The sequence below is a fragment of the Gymnoscopelus braueri genome (assembly GCF_963280865.1).
Source record: "Gymnoscopelus braueri genome assembly, chromosome: 4".
Lineage (NCBI taxonomy): Eukaryota > Metazoa > Chordata > Actinopteri > Myctophiformes > Myctophidae > Gymnoscopelus > Gymnoscopelus braueri.
Genome location: NC_137605.1, coordinates 53,506,911 through 53,525,112, shown reverse-complemented (window position 1 = coordinate 53,525,112; position 18,202 = coordinate 53,506,911). Strand labels below are relative to the sequence as shown.

Here is an 18,202-nt window from a genome sequence, read left to right as displayed (position 1 = left end):
TAGTCTGCTACCAAGGACATTCTCCCTTCGGATGATGATGAATGCAATCTGCGTGCATCGGCAAATACACATGCTGAACATGGTGGAGACCATGGAGGACTTCCTCAAAAAGAACCCTGAAGTGGAGACCATGGTGCAATCTGACAGTTGCGTTCCTGGCCATTCTGGTACCCTAGGGTGCCAGGAAACAGCCAGGAACACCTCTGTACTGTGGTTCTATGGATCATGATTTCGGGCCCCTCAGCTGCGGATCGAGGGTTTACACGTATTTTAGCTGCAGACCGCTATTACAGTTATGATTTTTTTAAACCATTTTTTGTTATCACACCAAAAACCATTGTAGCACGGCAGCAGACATCAACTAGATTACCCAACAAGCCAGGGAGACATGCATATGATCTGAATTACAAATGTACATTTGTACACATAGATACAGTAGGTAGATATAGACCTTTCTTTATTGATCCCACAAGAGGAAATCAGTTGTCATAGCAGCACCGCTATGACATAATGATGAGAATTCATGCAACACTCATCTATTATGTACGGGCACTCAACACTAGGGATGCATACAACCAATATTGTATTATAGGTTGGTCGGAGTTGGAATGGAAAGCTGTAGCATGAGACCAAATGGGCTAGTATTTAGATTTTTTTCAAAACACAAATATAGAACACAGGCATGTGCAGAGGGGCGGGCTGAGGGTTCTTGAGAACCTACCCCTTTCCACCTTGTTTTTTTGTTGTTTTAGTTTTTTGTTACCTTGTTTTTTGTTATCCTTATCAGGAACATTTTGTCAAGATAATAATACAATAATAATAGGGTTACATTTTCACGTCTCCCCCCTTTTGCGTTCTCTTCACTGGCTTCCGGCAAATCTTGCAAACCACTGGACCGATCAGCACTAGATTTCTAGTGCACACTGCCAGTAGGCCACAGAAGTACATCCACACATTTTTTCAATTGTTTACTTTCATAATGGAAGTGTACAGGGTTCTGATTGGGCTGAAACCTTGCCTAATTCTGAGTCACAGATATTTCATAGACAACTGATGTAATAGAAGACTGAAATCATACTTTAGATAGATGGCTCACATCACAGGCTGGCCAAATGAAGTCCGCGATCCAGACATAATTACCACAGTCCCACGTGACAGTGATTAGGTTTTTCGAAAGACTATTGGACTTGAAAGACGGCTTTAAAATCACAGAGACACCGAGAGAGAATAAAACCTGAAGGTGTCAGACAAGTAGCAACATCATGGATGTCAACTGCCATGAAACCTCACAGAAGAAAGAAGAAGAAGACGACATATGGTAGCCTATCCACCGTCAACAACTCAATAGAGTGGTGACGTTTGTGGTACTACTTTCAGGAAGCAAGTGGGCATTTTGCTCTTCCTGGTTCTCTCAAAGTCTATGGGTTTTTTTGAATGCCTAAAATAAGGTGGCTAAATGAAACTACAGATGTTGTCAGAGACATTACACGGCATCATGCCAAACACACACACACACACACACACACACACACACACACACACACACAAATCATATAACAGGTGTTTAAATTTCATCTGCACACTTCCAAACATTTTCACATATTTGGAATTTGCTTTACTATTGATATATTGCCCAGCTTTGATAGAAGCTTTGTAACTGTTCAGAGGAAGGTGTCATTATCTTCCTAACAGACTGAGAACCAGCTCATGTTCTGACAGTCCCTCAATGTAGAGTCCATTCAAACAGAGAGAAACACAGCTGTTTTGAAGTTGTTCATCTCTTTAATAATCATGTTGTTTAACCGCTTTCACCCTCGCATCCCTATTTTGGGCATTACAGGCAAAAATATTCAAACAATTTCAAATATTTTTCCAAAATATATATGTGCTATATAGATATATGCTCACAATGCATCACTATTTTCACTATCCTACAAAGTATAAAATGGGGCTTAAGTGGTTAATTACCTGTGGTCTTCACTCTTCTGATCTGCCTTGTGGACCCATACAGTATGAGTGTCTATTTCATCATCATCATCATCATCATCATCATCATCATCATCATCTGTCAGCAACAACTTATGTAACAGCGATAGCAGCTAAACACATCAGAATAATGATACACATGTAAAATAAACACTACTTATCCTCAGCTAGCATATGAACACTGTATAACTGTGCTTCTTATTGTCTGTCTGACTTTTTAAACAAATACATGAGCACACTGGACACAACCAATGTTTCAGACCATCTCCAGCACCGATTCTCTGGGAGGGTTTGTCTTGTTGTGCTCAGCAATACGACTCTCCATGGCCGGACGGAAATGACGGATAAGACCCTACAAACACACAAGGGCGTTGAAAAGATTATTAACATACACGTACATAACATATGAGCAACATTAGTCTTTATCATAATTATTATTAGCAAAGTAGTAGTAGTAGTAGTAGCTACAATTTTAAATGTAGGCATTTAAAGCATTGGTTCTCAAAGTGGGGTCCGGGGACCCCCAGGGCTCCTTGAGGGACTTCCAGGGGGTCCCCAGCTAAATGATGGGATAGTTAGGAACCAAATGGACCCTTATGGGTCTGTAATTCTGAGAGTGTACAAATGGAACCAAATGGACCCTAACGGGTCCATTTGGTTTCATTTGTACACTCTCAGAGTTAAATTAATGTTGATTTTACAATATAAATTGGGGTCCCAGAGATAGAAATGTCATTAAATGGGGGTCCGTAGCCCTAACGCATGTCAAACTGGGGGTCGTTGAAATTAAAATGGTTGAAAATTACTGCTAGAGCCGTAGAAATTTTCTCTTATGGGGGTCCCTGGCATATCTTTTCAAATGGGGGTCCACGGGCTAATAAGTGTCAAGTTGGGGGTCCTTGACATGAAAAAGTTTGAGAACCACTGATTTACAGCAGACACTCTTATCCGGAGCAACTTACTGTACATTAAGTAATGCCTCAGTAAACTAGGATCACAGGTAAACCAAGAACCTAAACAATATACTATCACAAAACTATAGGATACCAGGCAAAGTAGTTAGTCAAAGTCATACCATTAGTACTAGTAGTAGTACTCAGTAATAGTAACAGTTGAATAGCACTAAAAGTCGTCTCTTGCTGCTTTAAGATAAAGTACAAGTCAAATAGTGCTATATTGAACCATTAAACTAAGCTAAAAACCCAAAAGAGAGCCTCCACAGAGGGGCCAGCAGTGCTATATACTGTTGCACCCTAACCACTAAAGGACTGCTAAAGTGTGTGTGTGTGTGTGTGTGTGTGTGTGTGTGTGTGTGTGTGTGCGTGTGCGTGTGCGTGTGCGTGTGCGTGTGCGTGTGCGCGTGTGCGTGCGTATGCGTGTGCGTTCTGGCCCCACAGTGGTGGAATGAACTCCCCACTGATGTCAGGACAGCAGAGTCACTGCCCATCTTTCACCGCAGGCTGAAAACCCACCTCTTCAGGAAACACTACCCTTCCTCTTCGCCTTGCCTACTTGTTGTTAACTAGTTGTACGAACTCTAGTTAACGTTTTATTGTTGTATTGTTTTATTGGATCTTGTTTAGTCGATACACTTATTTGTTTTAGCTCTTGCTCATTTGATTTTGCTATTTGTCTCATCTGTTTAAGAAAGTAGGTAGATGATATATTGCACTTTTACCTTAGCGCTAGGTATACACTTGGTTGCTTGTTTTAGCAGAAAATGCACTTAATGCATTCTGGTGATTAGTAGTTTTGTTCCCTACCTATGTTGAATGCACTTATTGTAAGTCGCTTTGGATAAAAGCGTCTGCTAAATGACTGTAATGTAATGTAATGTAATGTAATGTAATGTAATGTAATGTAATGTGTGTGTGTGTGTGTGCGTGCTGTAATAATAACAGTAGTAATAAGGCATTCACCTGGACAGGCCATGCTGCTCCGTCTCCTAGAGCACATATTGTGTGTCCTTCGATTTGCTTACTAAGCTCCCAGATGAGATCGATCTCTGACACCGCCGCCTGTCCTTTCACAAACCTCCACATTAATGCATTCATCCAGTCCACACCTGAGAGGAGGGAAGAGGAGAATATGTTTCACTTTTGTTGTACATTTTGTTGTTCTATGTGCCAGTATGATATAGTAATTTTTGAAAAATCTTGAATATATATTTTTTTAAAGTGAACATTTGTAAAATAATATTTTACAAATGTTCACTTTAGAAAAATATATATTCAAGATTCACGATTTTTCAAAAATAGCAGATCTACAAGCTCATAGCACGGCATGCTATGAGCTTGTAGATCTGCTATTTTTGAATAGAAGAAATCTAAAAATGACACAGATTCTCTCTATGTTGTTCCAGGGACCTCCAGAAGCAAAGATTTGAGTTAAAAATGTTGTTTCAAAAAATATATGTGTTCAAAGATTTGCACGAATGTTCAAGATTTTTCTAAAAATAGCAGATCTACAAGCTCGTAGCGCGGCACTCGGTGCCGTGCTTTGAGCTTGTATATCTATATCACAGTACTGACAGCACTGATAGCACTGATATTACTGATGTCACAGTACTGATGTCTCTGCTATCCCGCAAACACACAAAACAAAATTTACCTACACATTTGCACTCAAATCACCCCTTTATAAGAAATAAGCCTTATCCTTTTATATGTACAAATATACTGTATGTTCATGTTGATGCATTATTGTCTTTAGAAATCTAATCAAAAAGTCTGTTAAAAAGATCTACATTGTAGATGACCTACAGGCAAGACCTGGTATTACAGTCTATTCTAACCAAGCTACAATGGCAGAACACATCACACTCCCTCTAGTGGTCAACAGTAGAAGACTGGGGTTAAACTGGGCAGCTCCTAGTGACTACATTATACAACCAGTGGTGGAAAAAGTACTCAAATGCTTTACTTAAGTAAAAGTATCAATATAGAAATACTCTGTTACAAGTAAAAGTCCGGAATTCAAAATGTACTTGAGTAAAAGTACAAAAGTATTGGCATCAAAATGTACTTAAAGTTCCAAAAGTAAAATTACTCATTATGCAGAATGTCCCAAAATCTTTTGAAAATAGCCGATCTACAGGCCCACAATGCGTCGCATCGCGACGCATTGTGAGCTTGCAGATCGGCTATTTTCAAATGGCTGAAATGTATAAAGGGCTGAAGTGTATGTTTTGTAATAACAATCAAAATCTACAAAGTAACTAGTAACTAAAGTTTTCAAACAATTGTAGTGGAGTAGAAGTATAATATTTGCCTCTGAGAAGTAGTGGAGTAAAAGTAAAAGTATTGGATATTGGAAATACAAAGTACAAATACCTCAAAACTTTACTTAAGTACAGCACTTAAGTAAATGTACTTAGTTACTTTCCACCACTGTATATAACACTGTATCATAAATACTCAATTAATTCCCCCTGTATAAAGGCTTATTTGAATAATCCATAATTCAAAGAATATTGTTTTAAATGAATTGATTTATGCTTCATACCAGTAGTTCACAGACCTTTTAGCTCAAGACCCAAAAGAGATGTTAGACGTTTGCCCGGGACCCAAACTAGTGATAATAGCAGATCTACAAGCTCACAACGCGCTACTTTGCTACTGTGAGCTTGTAGATCTGCTATTTTCACTACTAATTTTTTTTTAAATTTTTTTTATGGAAATTATTTTATTTATGAACTACTTTTGAAATATGTTGGAATTCATTTAATTTATGAAAAGTTGTGATTTCTTTCCTTTTGAAAAAAATATTTTGATTTGAATATTTTTTTAATGGAGGACACAAAAAAAATGGTCTGCTACCCAATACAAAGATGGGTCCTGACCCTCTATTTGGGAAACCCCGAATGTAAACAGTGTTTTTCCTCACCCTCCCTGCAGGGGGTGCACTGGCCACAGCTCTCATGTTTGTAGAACTCCACCAGACGGGCGATGGCTCGAATCACATCTGTCTGAGACACATTATGTACATTGTTGTTAAAGATAACAAGTTGTTATGATGCACTATGAGCTTGTAGATCGGCTATTTTCTGTGAAGCCCATGTGAATATACGGTCAACCAAATATAGGGCCTACTGTATATATGGGAATATGGCCAGTTAAGTATAAGGCCGATGGGAATACGCTCAACTAAGTATAGGGCCCATGGTGATACGGTCAACATCAAGTATAGGGTATAAGTCAGGGGTCTTCAACGTTTTCAGGCTAAGGACCCCCTAGCTGAGAGAGAGATGAAGCAGGGACCCCCTCTATATTATATAAAATTGTGTTTCAGATTAAACTTCTTTTGTTTTACTTGGTCTGCTCTGTTTTCCCTCTACACCTATATCTCTTTGCCAAAAATAGCCGATCTACAAGCTCACAACGCCTCGCAGCGCGAGGCGTTGTGAGCTTGTAGATCGGCTATTTTTGGCTAAAGTTCTCCTCAGAAAAGGGATGCTAGGGTTCAAGTGGTTAATGTAAAAAAAAAAAAACGTATCACACAAAGATTTTGCGGACCCCCTGTAGTAGCTCTGAGGACCCCCTAGGGGTCCCGGACCCCCTGTTGAAGACCCCTGGTTTAAGTGATTATAAGAGGTGTTGTTTACAGACGTATCCATGACGATGATGGCGGCGGTGCCCAGGGCCGTCTCTGCGCGGACCAGATCGTCAAAGTCCATCAGAACGTCGTCACACACGTGCCGAGGGATGATGGGCGTGGACGAGCCCCCTGGAATCACTCCTAATAGGTTGTTCCAGCCGCCCCTCACTCCTCCTGCAACCAATCAAAGTAGAGGGGAAGGAACATAAATAATTAGCCATTTTGTCGCCATATGAAACCCTTCCTTTACATACTGTATGATCAGAAACCATAGACCTAATCTCTGTCTCTCCTACTCTGTCTCCCTCTCAGCTGTCCTATTGTGTCTCTCCTACATTGTCTCCCTCGCAGCTCTCGTACTGTCTGGATCTCCTTCACTGTCTCACTCTCAGCTGTTCTACTGTCTGTCACTCCTATACTGTCTCCCTTTCAGCTGTCCTCCTGTCTGTCTCTCCAATACTGTCTCCCTCTCAGCTTTCCTACTGTTTGTTTCTCCTACACTGTCTCACTCACAGCTGTCCTAATGTCTGTCTCTCCTGCACAGGCTCACTCTCAAATGGCCTACACTGCTTTAGCCTACTCTACCATATGGATGAACTAGTTATATTGTGTTAACATACTCTACCATACAGATGTATAGTTATATTGAACTAACATGCTCTTCCATACAGATGTAGTTATATTGTATTAACCCAGCCTCACAGAATTTAGTATACATTGCACGGACCCAGTGCACGTCATTCCGTGCATAGTCCCACGGTGGGCGTAACCGGTTGCAACCCGGAAGCAGAGCAGTCCCCACAACAAAATGTACGATTCTGTGCCTATCGGTACGTAACTCAAACGGCGCTGAGTAGGCTCAAGGGAACGTCGCAACGTTCGGGACGGTAACTCGCTCGCTTTAGTTCGCTCGGTGGTCCCTCACGTGGCTCCAGTTCCCTTGAGACTGCGCGCCTCCGAAATGGTTTAGTCAATGGGGGAGATGCGAAGCGGCTATGACACTCCGTGCAATGTCCGTAATTTTCGCACTATAAGCCGCACCTGAATATAAGCCGCAGCAGCTAAATTGAATGATTTGTACATATACAGTATAAGCCGCACTGGACTATAAGCCGCGGGTGTAAAATCCATAGATTTAGGAGGTCCCCTAGTGGCCGTTAGCTGTAAAAATCCATAGATAAGCCGCACCGTTATATAAGCCGCAGGGTCGAAAAATGGGAAAAAAGTCGCGGCTTATAGTCCGAAATGTACGGTATACTAAGTTGTGTGAGATCGGGTTGCATTACCATACTCTACCATACAGAATAGTTATATTGTATTAACATACTCTATCATACAACACTGGTTAAAATAACATTTCATCCATTTGATTTTGCTGTTTTACTGATTTTTCTTTCATCTTTCTTTCCTTTTTTTTTTCATTCTCTTATTGACTGTAATTTTTGTGGTATTAATACCGTTTGTCATGAAAATATATTGCACTAAAATGTCCTTGCATTTTCGGTCAATTGATTATGAATATTTGTTTAATTTGATATTGTGTACTAGTGTCTGTGGTGTTGTGTAGTTTGTTATATGTTGTTACGTGTATGTCTTGGAAAAAAAAAAAAAAAAAACATTTCATCCATTAAAAATAACTATTACAGGTGTATTCCCACTCCCAGGGCGTGACAACATATTCAAAGTGGTGTCAGTGACCTGCATGTCTGTCGATGAGCTCTCGCAGAGGGATGGACATCTCCTCCTCTACGGTACACGGAGTGTTGACGTGACCTGAGATGTTGAACAGTTTGGTCCCAGAGTTCCTCTCTCTGCCGAAGCCGGCGAACCATGCCCCGCCCCGGCGACAGATCGCGGGCGCCACGGCAACCGTCTCCACGTTGGACACCGTTGTCGGACATCCAAAGACCCCTGAAGAATGAAAAAAAAATCACAAAGGTTGTGAAATGTAACTTTCAAATCATGGGTTAATGATGTTATGCATCATTTGACTTTGGAGAAAATTCGCTACTCCACAAGGGGGTGTGCTCTGAAATTTTACACCAATTGGCAACCTTTTTTAACATATGTAGAGAGACTGAATGCTGCTGACATTAATGACTCCACTGAATTTGTTTTTGTATTATATTTTTTGTGTATTTTTATTTATTTATTCAATTTAAATATTTATTTAATAATATATATATTCTACTGTGTATACTTTATTTTTTATTTTTTTGACTTGTTTGTATTGTCCTTTGTGTTAATGGTACAATAAGATACCAGGGTTGTGGCTCTTTCGGAGCGGGAACTTTGGGGGGGTGGGAGGGGTAACATACATTCACTGTTTTTGTATGCCTTTTGTTATTGACCTGTATGTGAAAATATAAGAAACCTTGAACAAAAAAAAAAGGTTGTGAAATGTGAATTTTAAATTATAAATGGTTTATTGAATCATTAGAGGGGGTGTGATATTCTTTTGTTAAAATAAGTGTTTTATAGCTCGATATTCTGATAGTAATCACTGCTATGGTGTTTGTGCAGTAACAGGTGTCTCCCTGTCTGTCCAGCTCTTTAGCCCATTTAGACCGGGAGCGAATCTGTGTCATTTTGAGATTTCTTTTATTATTACTATTCAAAAATAGCAAATCTACAAGCTCGTAGCGCTACGAGCTTGTATATAGATCTTATAGATCTATATAGATCTCTGCAAATCTTTGAATACATATACTTTTAAAGCGAACATTTGTAACTCAAATCTTTGCTTCTTGGAGGAACAACATATTTTCAGATGGGGGTCCGCGGCCAAATACATATAATTTTGGGTGGTCCTTGACATGAAAAAGTTTGAGAACCACTGATGTAGCAACATAGTTTTTTTCAAAAAACTGTTGAGATTTAGAAGACATTTGTAGAATCCCCCAGAAGCAAAGATTTTAGTTACAAATGTTCGCTTAAAAAAATAATATATATATATACTCAAAGATTTTCACGCATTTTCAAAAAATAGCAGATCAAATAGCAGATCAAAAAATAACAAGCTCATAGCGCGGCACTCGGTGCCGCGCTATGAGCTTGTATATCTGCTATTTTTGAATAGCCAAAGGAATCTAAAAATTATAAACAAGTGAACTTGGAAGGGATGAAAGCAAGAAAAACGAGCACTATAAACTTGAAGCTGATAAATGGGTTCTCTCTCCTGATTGGAGGAAACTGGTGACCCACTTTGAAAATTGTAATGTGGGTTTACTAGAGAGACAGGGAAGACCCATGTTACTGAACAAACACTCTATAGCAATGATTACCTTCAGAATATAGAGCCTTACCCTTTTACCCGAAACATATCACTTACAGCACCTTTAAGTTATAATTTGAATGCATACACAAGTTGTGTTTTATAACCAGGCCATCATTCTCTTAAAGGACAACTTTTTTTTTTTACAACCAAGGTTTATGTTTTAGCTTGTAATTAAAGTAAATAGAAGATGAGTGTTAAAATGTTTTCATTTACTGTTTTCTATAGTTTTAGCAATTTTTGCGATTTCTTTTACAGTGGGCGGGGGCATTCGGGCAGGTGGCTAAATATGTATTTTTTTACACAATAAAAAAGGTCCCGTGGTCTTTGACGGCCAGATGTGAGTTATTGGGGGCTAGAAGAGCTACTGTAAATAATAATAAAGAAATCGCCGGGTTATTGTGTAAAAAAATACATATTTAGCCACCTGCCCGAATGCCCCGCCCACTGTAAAAAAGCTCGTGAAAACTGCTAAAACTATAGAAAGCTTCTTTTATTTTCTTTAATTACAAGCTAAAACATAAACCTTGGTTGTAAAAAAACTAAGCCCTAGCGACCATACCATACTGCCATATTATTTTCTCCATATTATGACATAAGAAATATACTGAACAGAGATGTTTTTACATGTATACTGGGGCCCATTTTCCTTGTTTGTATCATTGTGTACGAGATATTTTTGGTGAGTTCACATAACTAGTATCTCTCAAAATAACATTGTATGAAAACAACAGTAGTTCACAGTCAGGACGAGCTGCTGTCTCATGCTTAATGCAAACTTCACCGTACGCCGGCGTCGCACGCACACTCAGATTTACCAGATTGTGATGAGAACTTTTCAGGCCACAACCCACCCAAAATAATCATATTTGAACTGGGGACCCTCCACCCTGACAAGCACTTGGAATTGTAGGCATTACATTTAGTTTGACTCAGTTCTGCGAGGTGTTGTGAGCTTGTAGATCGGCTATTTTCACAATGTTTGCCTCTTTCTTATATTTGACAATTTGGCCAATTTGGTGTTAAAAAGGCCTTAAAAAATGCGCAGATACCCTGTAGTGTATATGTCACAGGGAAATTGGCATTCCAGGGAAATTGACAGGGGAGCGCTAGTTTTATAGGCGCGGGGCGGTGCTGCGAGGCGGGGCTTTGATGCCAGGACGACGACCACAACAATATAGCAACCAGGAAGCTACGCTAGGGGAACGCTGAAAATAAAATGGATAATATGGGAGAAATACTCAAGTAAAGTACGAATACCTCAAAATTGTACTTGAGTAAATCTACTTTGTTACTTTACACTACTAGTACAAGCCTCAGTGGCGCACTTCGATAATCATTGGACTCCCCACCCACTACCACTGGGAGCCGGGGTTTGATTCCCGCTTGGGACATTACTTTTTCAAACAACCGCGGATTACTTTTGTTTCGCTGATAAAGTATAGTTTTGGACCATGACGGAGGCGCGCCGACTTAGCAGACCTTGAGGCCAAGGAGTCGCGCCCGAGCGCCTCCAGGCGCGAGTGCCCGCGACGACCGGCCGATGGTCTGCTAGTCGACTTAAGCGCCGTCCGAGTTATGTACCGATAGGCACAGAATCGTAAATGATGTTGTGGGGACTGCGTTTGCCCCAAGTGCCACTCACTGCACTAACATAGCCCGCCAGGCCCGCCCCCTTGTGCTTCAACTGCATGGAATGAGGCTGTGTGTGTGTGTGTGTGTGTGTGTGTGTGTGTGTGCGCGCGTGCGCATGCGTGTGTGCGTGCTCGTTTGTGCATGCGTGCTCGTTTGTCCATGCGTGCGTGTGTGGTGTGGGGCTCATGTCTGGCTTGCATTGCCCTCTAGCGTTGATTCTACAGAATTGCCTGAGGGGCGGTGAAAACAAGCGTACCCCTTTCAATTTCCCTGGAATGCCAATTTCCCTGTAACATATATACACTTATACAGTATGTTGGTTTGTTTACTGTTGAGTGAGAAAACAATGTTGTACATTAACCCTTTAAGACCGGGAATGGATCTCTGTCATTTTAGATATCTTTGGCTATTCAAAAATAGCAGATAAGCTCATAGCTTGTAGAACTGCTATTTTTGAAAAATCTTGAAAATGTGTGCAAATCTTTCAATATATATATATTTTAAAGCGAACGTTTGTAACTCAAAACTTTCTTCTGGGGGTCCCTGGAACAACATATTTTGAGATGGGGGTCCGTGGCCAAACACATATAATTTTGGGGGTCCTTGACATGAAAAAGTTTGAGAACCACTGATATTACAGCGACATAGTAAAAAATATATTAAAAAAATAAACTGGATTTAGAAGACATTTGTAGAATCCCCCCAAAAGCAAATATTTGAGTTAAAAATGTTCACTTTGAAAAAAATATATATTCAAAGATTTGCACACATTTTCAAGATTCAAAAAAAAAATAGCCAAAGGAATCTTAAAGTGACAGATGCGTTGCCGGATTGAATGGGTTAAGCTAATCATCTGGGGGTCCATGACCCACAGTTTGGGAACCACTGCTGTAGGCTACATTCAACCCCATCGTACAGTGAAGTGTACTGTACATGAGGCTTACCGATGTCGGCGGGGAAGGGCGGTTTGAGGCGGGGCTTCCCTTGCTTCCCTTCGATAGACTCGATGAGAGCCGTCTCCTCCCCGCAGATGTACGCTCCGGCTCCTCTCACCACGAACACGTCGAAGTCGAACCCTGAGCCGCACGCGTTCCTGCCGATCAGTCTGGCTCTGTACGCTTCGTCGATCGCCACCTGGCGGAGAGAGGACGTGGAATTAAAGGAACATTTCAACTTTGTCTTCATTCATATCGTTGCTGTAACCTCTTATCTCCACATTTTAACTGTTTGTGTTTTTTTTTTCCGGAAATGAATGCCCTCTTGACCACACTACAGCGTCACACAAAAGCATCAAAAGTAGCAGATCTACAAGCTCGAAACGCGGCGCGAAGCGACACGTTCTGAGCTTGTAGATCTTTTACTTCTGCCATTTTTTTATTTGAATCCTGAAAAGTAACAGTTTTGGACATGGTTTCCACCCGACAGAGACCGTAAGGACCAATTATTACTGTAATTGGTCCTCGCTAATGCTCATTGTAGGACGGCACCATTTTCTGTCCACTCTGTCTCAGGGGAGGGCCGTGGACGGTTCAGAAACCTGCCTACCAGTGACATCATCGGTGGGGATTTCAAGTGGAAACTACAGGGATTCCCAGTGTTGAAGAATGATGGTAGAATTACACACATTGTTATTATGTTGTTCAACTTTTGCCTCGTGATATGTTCTCAGTGGTGGAAAGTAACTAAGTACATTTACTTAAGTACTGTACTTAAGTACACTTTTGAGGTATTTGTACTTTACTTAAGTATTTCCAATTTCCAATACTTTTACTTCTACTCCACTACATCTCAGAGGCAAATATTGTACTTTTACTCCACTACATTTACTTAAAAACTTTAGTTACTAGTTACTTTTCAGATAAATTATGATATAATGAAACATATATTAACCACTTTAAACCTAGCTCACAAGCTAAGCGTTGTGAGCTTGTAGATCGGCTATTTTCAAATATTTAGTACTTTTACTTTTGGTACTTTAAGTACATTTTGATGCCAATACTTTAGTACTTTTACTCAAGTACATTTTTTATTCTGGACATTTACTTGTAACAGAATATTTTTATATTGCAGTATTGGTACTTTTACTTAAGTAAAGAATTTAAGTACTTTTTCCACCACTGTATGTTCTGACCATCTGCATATCACAGAGTCAAGATGACATGTCATCTTGTCACCAGGACCAGGCCTGGTATCTATTGTTTAGGGTACAGCTTGGTCCCGCCGTGACACAAGCAGAGTTCATCCATTATCTTTAAACTATAGGCTCTGTCTCTGCTTTCCTCAGAGAACTACTTACCACCAGTGGTGGAAAAAGTACTGAAATGTTTTACTTTACTGTTTTGCATAAAAGTATCAATACTGCAATTTAGCAGTACTCTGTTACAATTAAAAGTAAAAGTACAAAAGCATTGCTATAAAAATGTACTGAAAGTACCAAAAGTAAAAGTACTAAAATGTTTGAAAATAGCCTAAGTATAAAATAGGGCTGAAGTGGTTAATGTATTTTTTATAATGTTATAAAAGTAACTAGTAACTAAAGCTTTCAAATAATTGTAGTGGAGTAAAAGTACAATATTTGCCTGTAAGATGTAGTGGAAGTGCAGTAGAAGTAAAAGTACTGGAAATTGGAAATACTCCAGTAAAGTACCTAAAAATTGTACTTGAGTACAGTACTTGAGTAAATGTACTTAGTTACTTTACACCACTGCTTACCACCACCATGTGTTAAACTTCTATCTTATAACGTGAAGTGTCTCCGACTCTGTCTGCCTCAACAATTACTAACCGATGCAGAATCCCTTGACGCGTAAGCTAATGGAAACTATACTGTGTGTGTGCGTGCGTGTGTGTGTGCGTGTGTGTGCGTGTGCATGCGCGCGTGCGTGCGTGCGTGCGTGCGTGCGTGCGTGCGTGTGTGCGTGTGTGTGTGTGCGTACATACCTGTAAGTTGGAGGACTCATTGTAGAACTCTCCTCTGATATAGATGTAGGCAGCGCGGGCCCCCATGGCTCTGCCGGCCACCAGGCAACCTTCTATGAGTTTGTGAGGGTCGTGGCGCATGATCTCTCTGTCCTTACATGTTCCCGGTTCTCCTTCGTCTGCGTTCACCACCAGGTACTTAGGCCTGAAACGAGACGACATTCACAACTACTCTCAGTTATGTTCTTATTGGCAGAACGTGCATATATTTGTACGCACATATCTGTCAAAAGAATAAACACAACAAAAGCTTGAGAGCTTATGTCTGTTGTGGTCGTCTGAGTGCAAATGTGTGTGTAAACTGAGTGCCATGTGTTTGCGGCTGTGGGGGGGGGGGTCGCAGATACACACAGGAAAATATAATCAAAGAACAACATGGGTACTGTAAATGGAACCTGTTACAACTCAGCTAATGGCTGGTTATAATAGAGAACCAAAGTCTGACATCGCTGCTGCTAGAGGCCGCCCTGCATAGGTCACAGGGTTATTTTTTCTATTGAAAATACCATAGGGTCATCTCTTGGATCGCGCCATATAAGAACCGTGTTCCAAAAATAAACATATCAGCCCCGCGATTTTACTCACATGGATATGAAGCATCAACTGACGGTGAAAAAGTACTAATTTATGCAATGAGTAAGACTTTTTTCTTTTCTCCAAACACAGACGTTATCAAGTGTAACTCAATATCATAAACGACACAGATACCTGACAGAATCGCGGGGCTGATTTGTTTATTTTTGGAACACAGTTATTACAGTATATGACGCGATCAGAGATTTCCCTATGTGATTTTCAATAGGAAGAAATACTTCCGTGACCCAGGGGTAGCGGGACGGACGTCAGGACTTTGGTGCATTAGGTCCAGCTACTATTCAGACTGCTCTTTATGGAGGGCTTAAAGTTACATAAATGGTGCTTGTCTTTGTGTAGCATTTTAAAGCTACAAACTGTAACTTATTTTAATGAATAAAACATTATTTTAACCAATCTATATGGTAGCACACTGGTTCCCAAACTTTCTTTACTAGTGCGCCCCCGTTCTTCTGAGTACAAAGCCTTCTTCCTGACACTGATGAATTTAGGTAATAATAATATCATTAGTATTACCTGCCATCATCTGGTTTGTTCATGAAGCTCCATTTCATGCCAGTGGGGAAGCCGGCCCCTCCCCTCCCCCGCAGCCCAGAAACCTTCACTTCATTTATGATCCACGCGGAACCTTTCAGGAGAATGTCCTTGGTCTTATACCAGTCTCCTCGCTTTAGCGCCCCCTTCAGTCTAGGAGGAGGAGGAGGAGGAGGAGGAGGGAGTGGTGAAGGAGAGTAATATCAAACACACAACAACAAAAATGTTATTCCTTTTTCTAATTTTCAAAATGTTCACAAATCTACAAGTTCACAATGCGTCGTATCGCTACGTGTGAGCTTGTATATCTGCTATTTTTTTTAAAGAATAATAATAATTGTGAGCTTGTAGATCTGTAAGTATATAAATAGAGCTTAAGTGCTTAACATACAGTATATAAAACAAACAGAAAAACAGTGGTGGAAAAAGTACTCAAATGTTTTACTTAAGTAAAAGTATCAATACTGCAATGTAGAAGTACTCTGTTACAAGTAAAAGTGCGGAATTAAAAATGTACTTGAGTAAAAGTACAAAAGTATTGGCATCAAAATGTACTTAAAGTACCAAAAGTAAAAGTTTGAAAATAGCAGATCTACAAGCTCACAACGTGTCGCATCGCGACGCGTTGTGAGCTTGTAGATCGGCTTTTTTCAAATAGCCTATGTATAAAATAGGGCTGAAGTGGTAAATGTATGTTTTATAATGAAATTTATATCTGCAAAGTAACTAATAACTGAAGTACCTCAGAATTGTACTTAAGTACAGTATTTGAGTAAATGTACTTAGTTACTTTACACCACTGCAAAAAACTAACTTTAACTAAGAGCTGTCAACTACACGTTGAGACAGAAATGCAACATGAATGACTGGAAGTGCAGAGAGCAGAGAATAATGTCCACAGTGTGAATCGGGACAAATAGAAACTGAACACGTTCTCCTCTCCTGCCCCATGATACCAGACCCTCAGAAAGGCCTGCTTTATTCAAGTTCATTCCAGGGTCCCATCTAATGACAGCAAAACATGTGATGGGTTGGCTCAACTAAATTATGTTTAGTATTTAACAGCCTGCCATGACCCAAGAGAAAATATATTTCTGTAACACTGTAAATTGCAATTACATTTTCAGAGAGAGAGAGAGAGAGAGAGAGAGAGAGAGAGAGAGAGAGAGAGAGAGAGAGAGAGAGAGAGAGAGAGAGAGAGAGAGCATAAGCTTAATTTTAAACTTTATTTGTGTATGTTCAACAGCAGTGTACTGCATTGATGTTTCTTACTTCCAGTCATGACGTCCATATAAATTAGTGAAGATTCGGTCCTGGTCACTCAGAGGACCAAACTTGGTCTTCTTTGGCTTCTCCTGGACCTGGAGACACACAGAATGCGACAAAAACTAAAACAAATCTCCATGAATTCAAGGCTTCATTGGTTGTGTAATTGATAGAGAGTAAGTCATTTTTTGGGTGAACTACTCCTTAAGGTATAGCTTAAAGGCCACCATATAATGCATAGGTCTGCTAAATGTTTTGTGCCTGTCAGAATGCACCCCCCTCTCTATGAACCATATTTAAACATTGTTTTACAGTTTGATAACTTCTTTAATGCAAACTCATAATAATAATAATAATAATAATAATAATAATAATAATAATAATGCTATAAACAACATCAAGATTTTTTGTTTGACCAAAACATGTGAAAACTAGTGTGTTGGTCTGTTGGATGACTTATCTCAAGCACATTTCATACTGAAATGAATGGAATAAACTTGGCATGTATATGTCCTTTAACTGTAAAAAGATATACTGGAGTTAATGCAAAGCTCCCACAACATCAATTAACCTACAATTATCTCTACAGCTATCCCTATCATTATGCCAGTTAAGTTAATCATATTTAAATATTATCAAAGGCTTAAGGCGTCAACTAACAACAACTAAGGAAGGCTTACAAGTGTGCAGTATGCTATGGAACAGTTTGATATGCAGTAACGAATACAAGAACGCTCGCCCCAAAACACACTCGCCCCGGGCCAAATCCGGCGACCTCGGAAGGTTCGCCACCAGGTAATCCTAAACGTAAACTCAGTAAAACTATGCCTAAACCTAACCTTGTTCCTAAACCTAACCTCAGTAAAACTATGCCTAAACCTAACCTTATGCCTAACCTTAACTACAGTAAAACTATGCCTAAACCCTTACCTTATACCTTAACCACAGTAAAACTATGCCTAAACCCTTACCTTATACCTTAACCACAGTAAAACTATGCCTAAACCCTTACCTTATACCTTAACCACAGTAAAACTATGCCTAAACCTTACCTTATTCCTAAACGTAACCTCAGTAAATTTGCCTAAACCTAACCTTATTCCTAAACGTAACCTCAGTAAATTTGCCTAAACATAACCTTATTCCTAAATGTAACCTCAATAAAACAAATACAAGAATACAAGAACCGCTGGGGGCGAGCGGTGCGCGGGGAAAAAAAAGGGGGCGCGTGTGTTTTGGGGCGAGCTTTCCGGTTCCCACAGTAACTAGTGTAGATTGTAGACCTACTTGTTTCGCTGCGGTGCCGTAGCTCAAGGCAAGGGTCCGAGGGACACGTTG

At 40.1% G+C, this 18,202-nt stretch overlaps 1 protein-coding gene across 1 annotated transcript in view; it reads right to left on the bottom strand.

Moving 5' to 3' along the window:
• Positions 1 to 1,826: 1,826 nt before the first annotated feature.
• LOC308084242 (NADH dehydrogenase [ubiquinone] flavoprotein 1, mitochondrial-like) overlaps positions 1,827 to 18,202 on the bottom strand; it is a 16,424-nt gene continuing 48 nt past the window's right edge. Inside the window, exons 1-10 of the mRNA XM_080426794.1 lie at positions 18,152 to 18,202; positions 16,871 to 16,959; positions 15,581 to 15,751; positions 14,432 to 14,615; positions 12,436 to 12,625; positions 8,281 to 8,493; positions 6,590 to 6,756; positions 5,872 to 5,953; positions 3,906 to 4,051; positions 1,827 to 2,338 (exon numbers count right to left, since the gene is read on the bottom strand). The exon at positions 18,152 to 18,202 is cut by the window's right edge and continues 48 nt beyond it. Of these exons, the coding sequence (XP_080282920.1) occupies positions 2,243 to 2,338; positions 3,906 to 4,051; positions 5,872 to 5,953; positions 6,590 to 6,756; positions 8,281 to 8,493; positions 12,436 to 12,625; positions 14,432 to 14,615; positions 15,581 to 15,751; positions 16,871 to 16,959; positions 18,152 to 18,202 (1,389 nt within the window). The 3' untranslated portion in view covers positions 1,827 to 2,242. The remainder of the gene's footprint in view (positions 2,339 to 3,905; positions 4,052 to 5,871; positions 5,954 to 6,589; positions 6,757 to 8,280; positions 8,494 to 12,435; positions 12,626 to 14,431; positions 14,616 to 15,580; positions 15,752 to 16,870; positions 16,960 to 18,151) is intronic.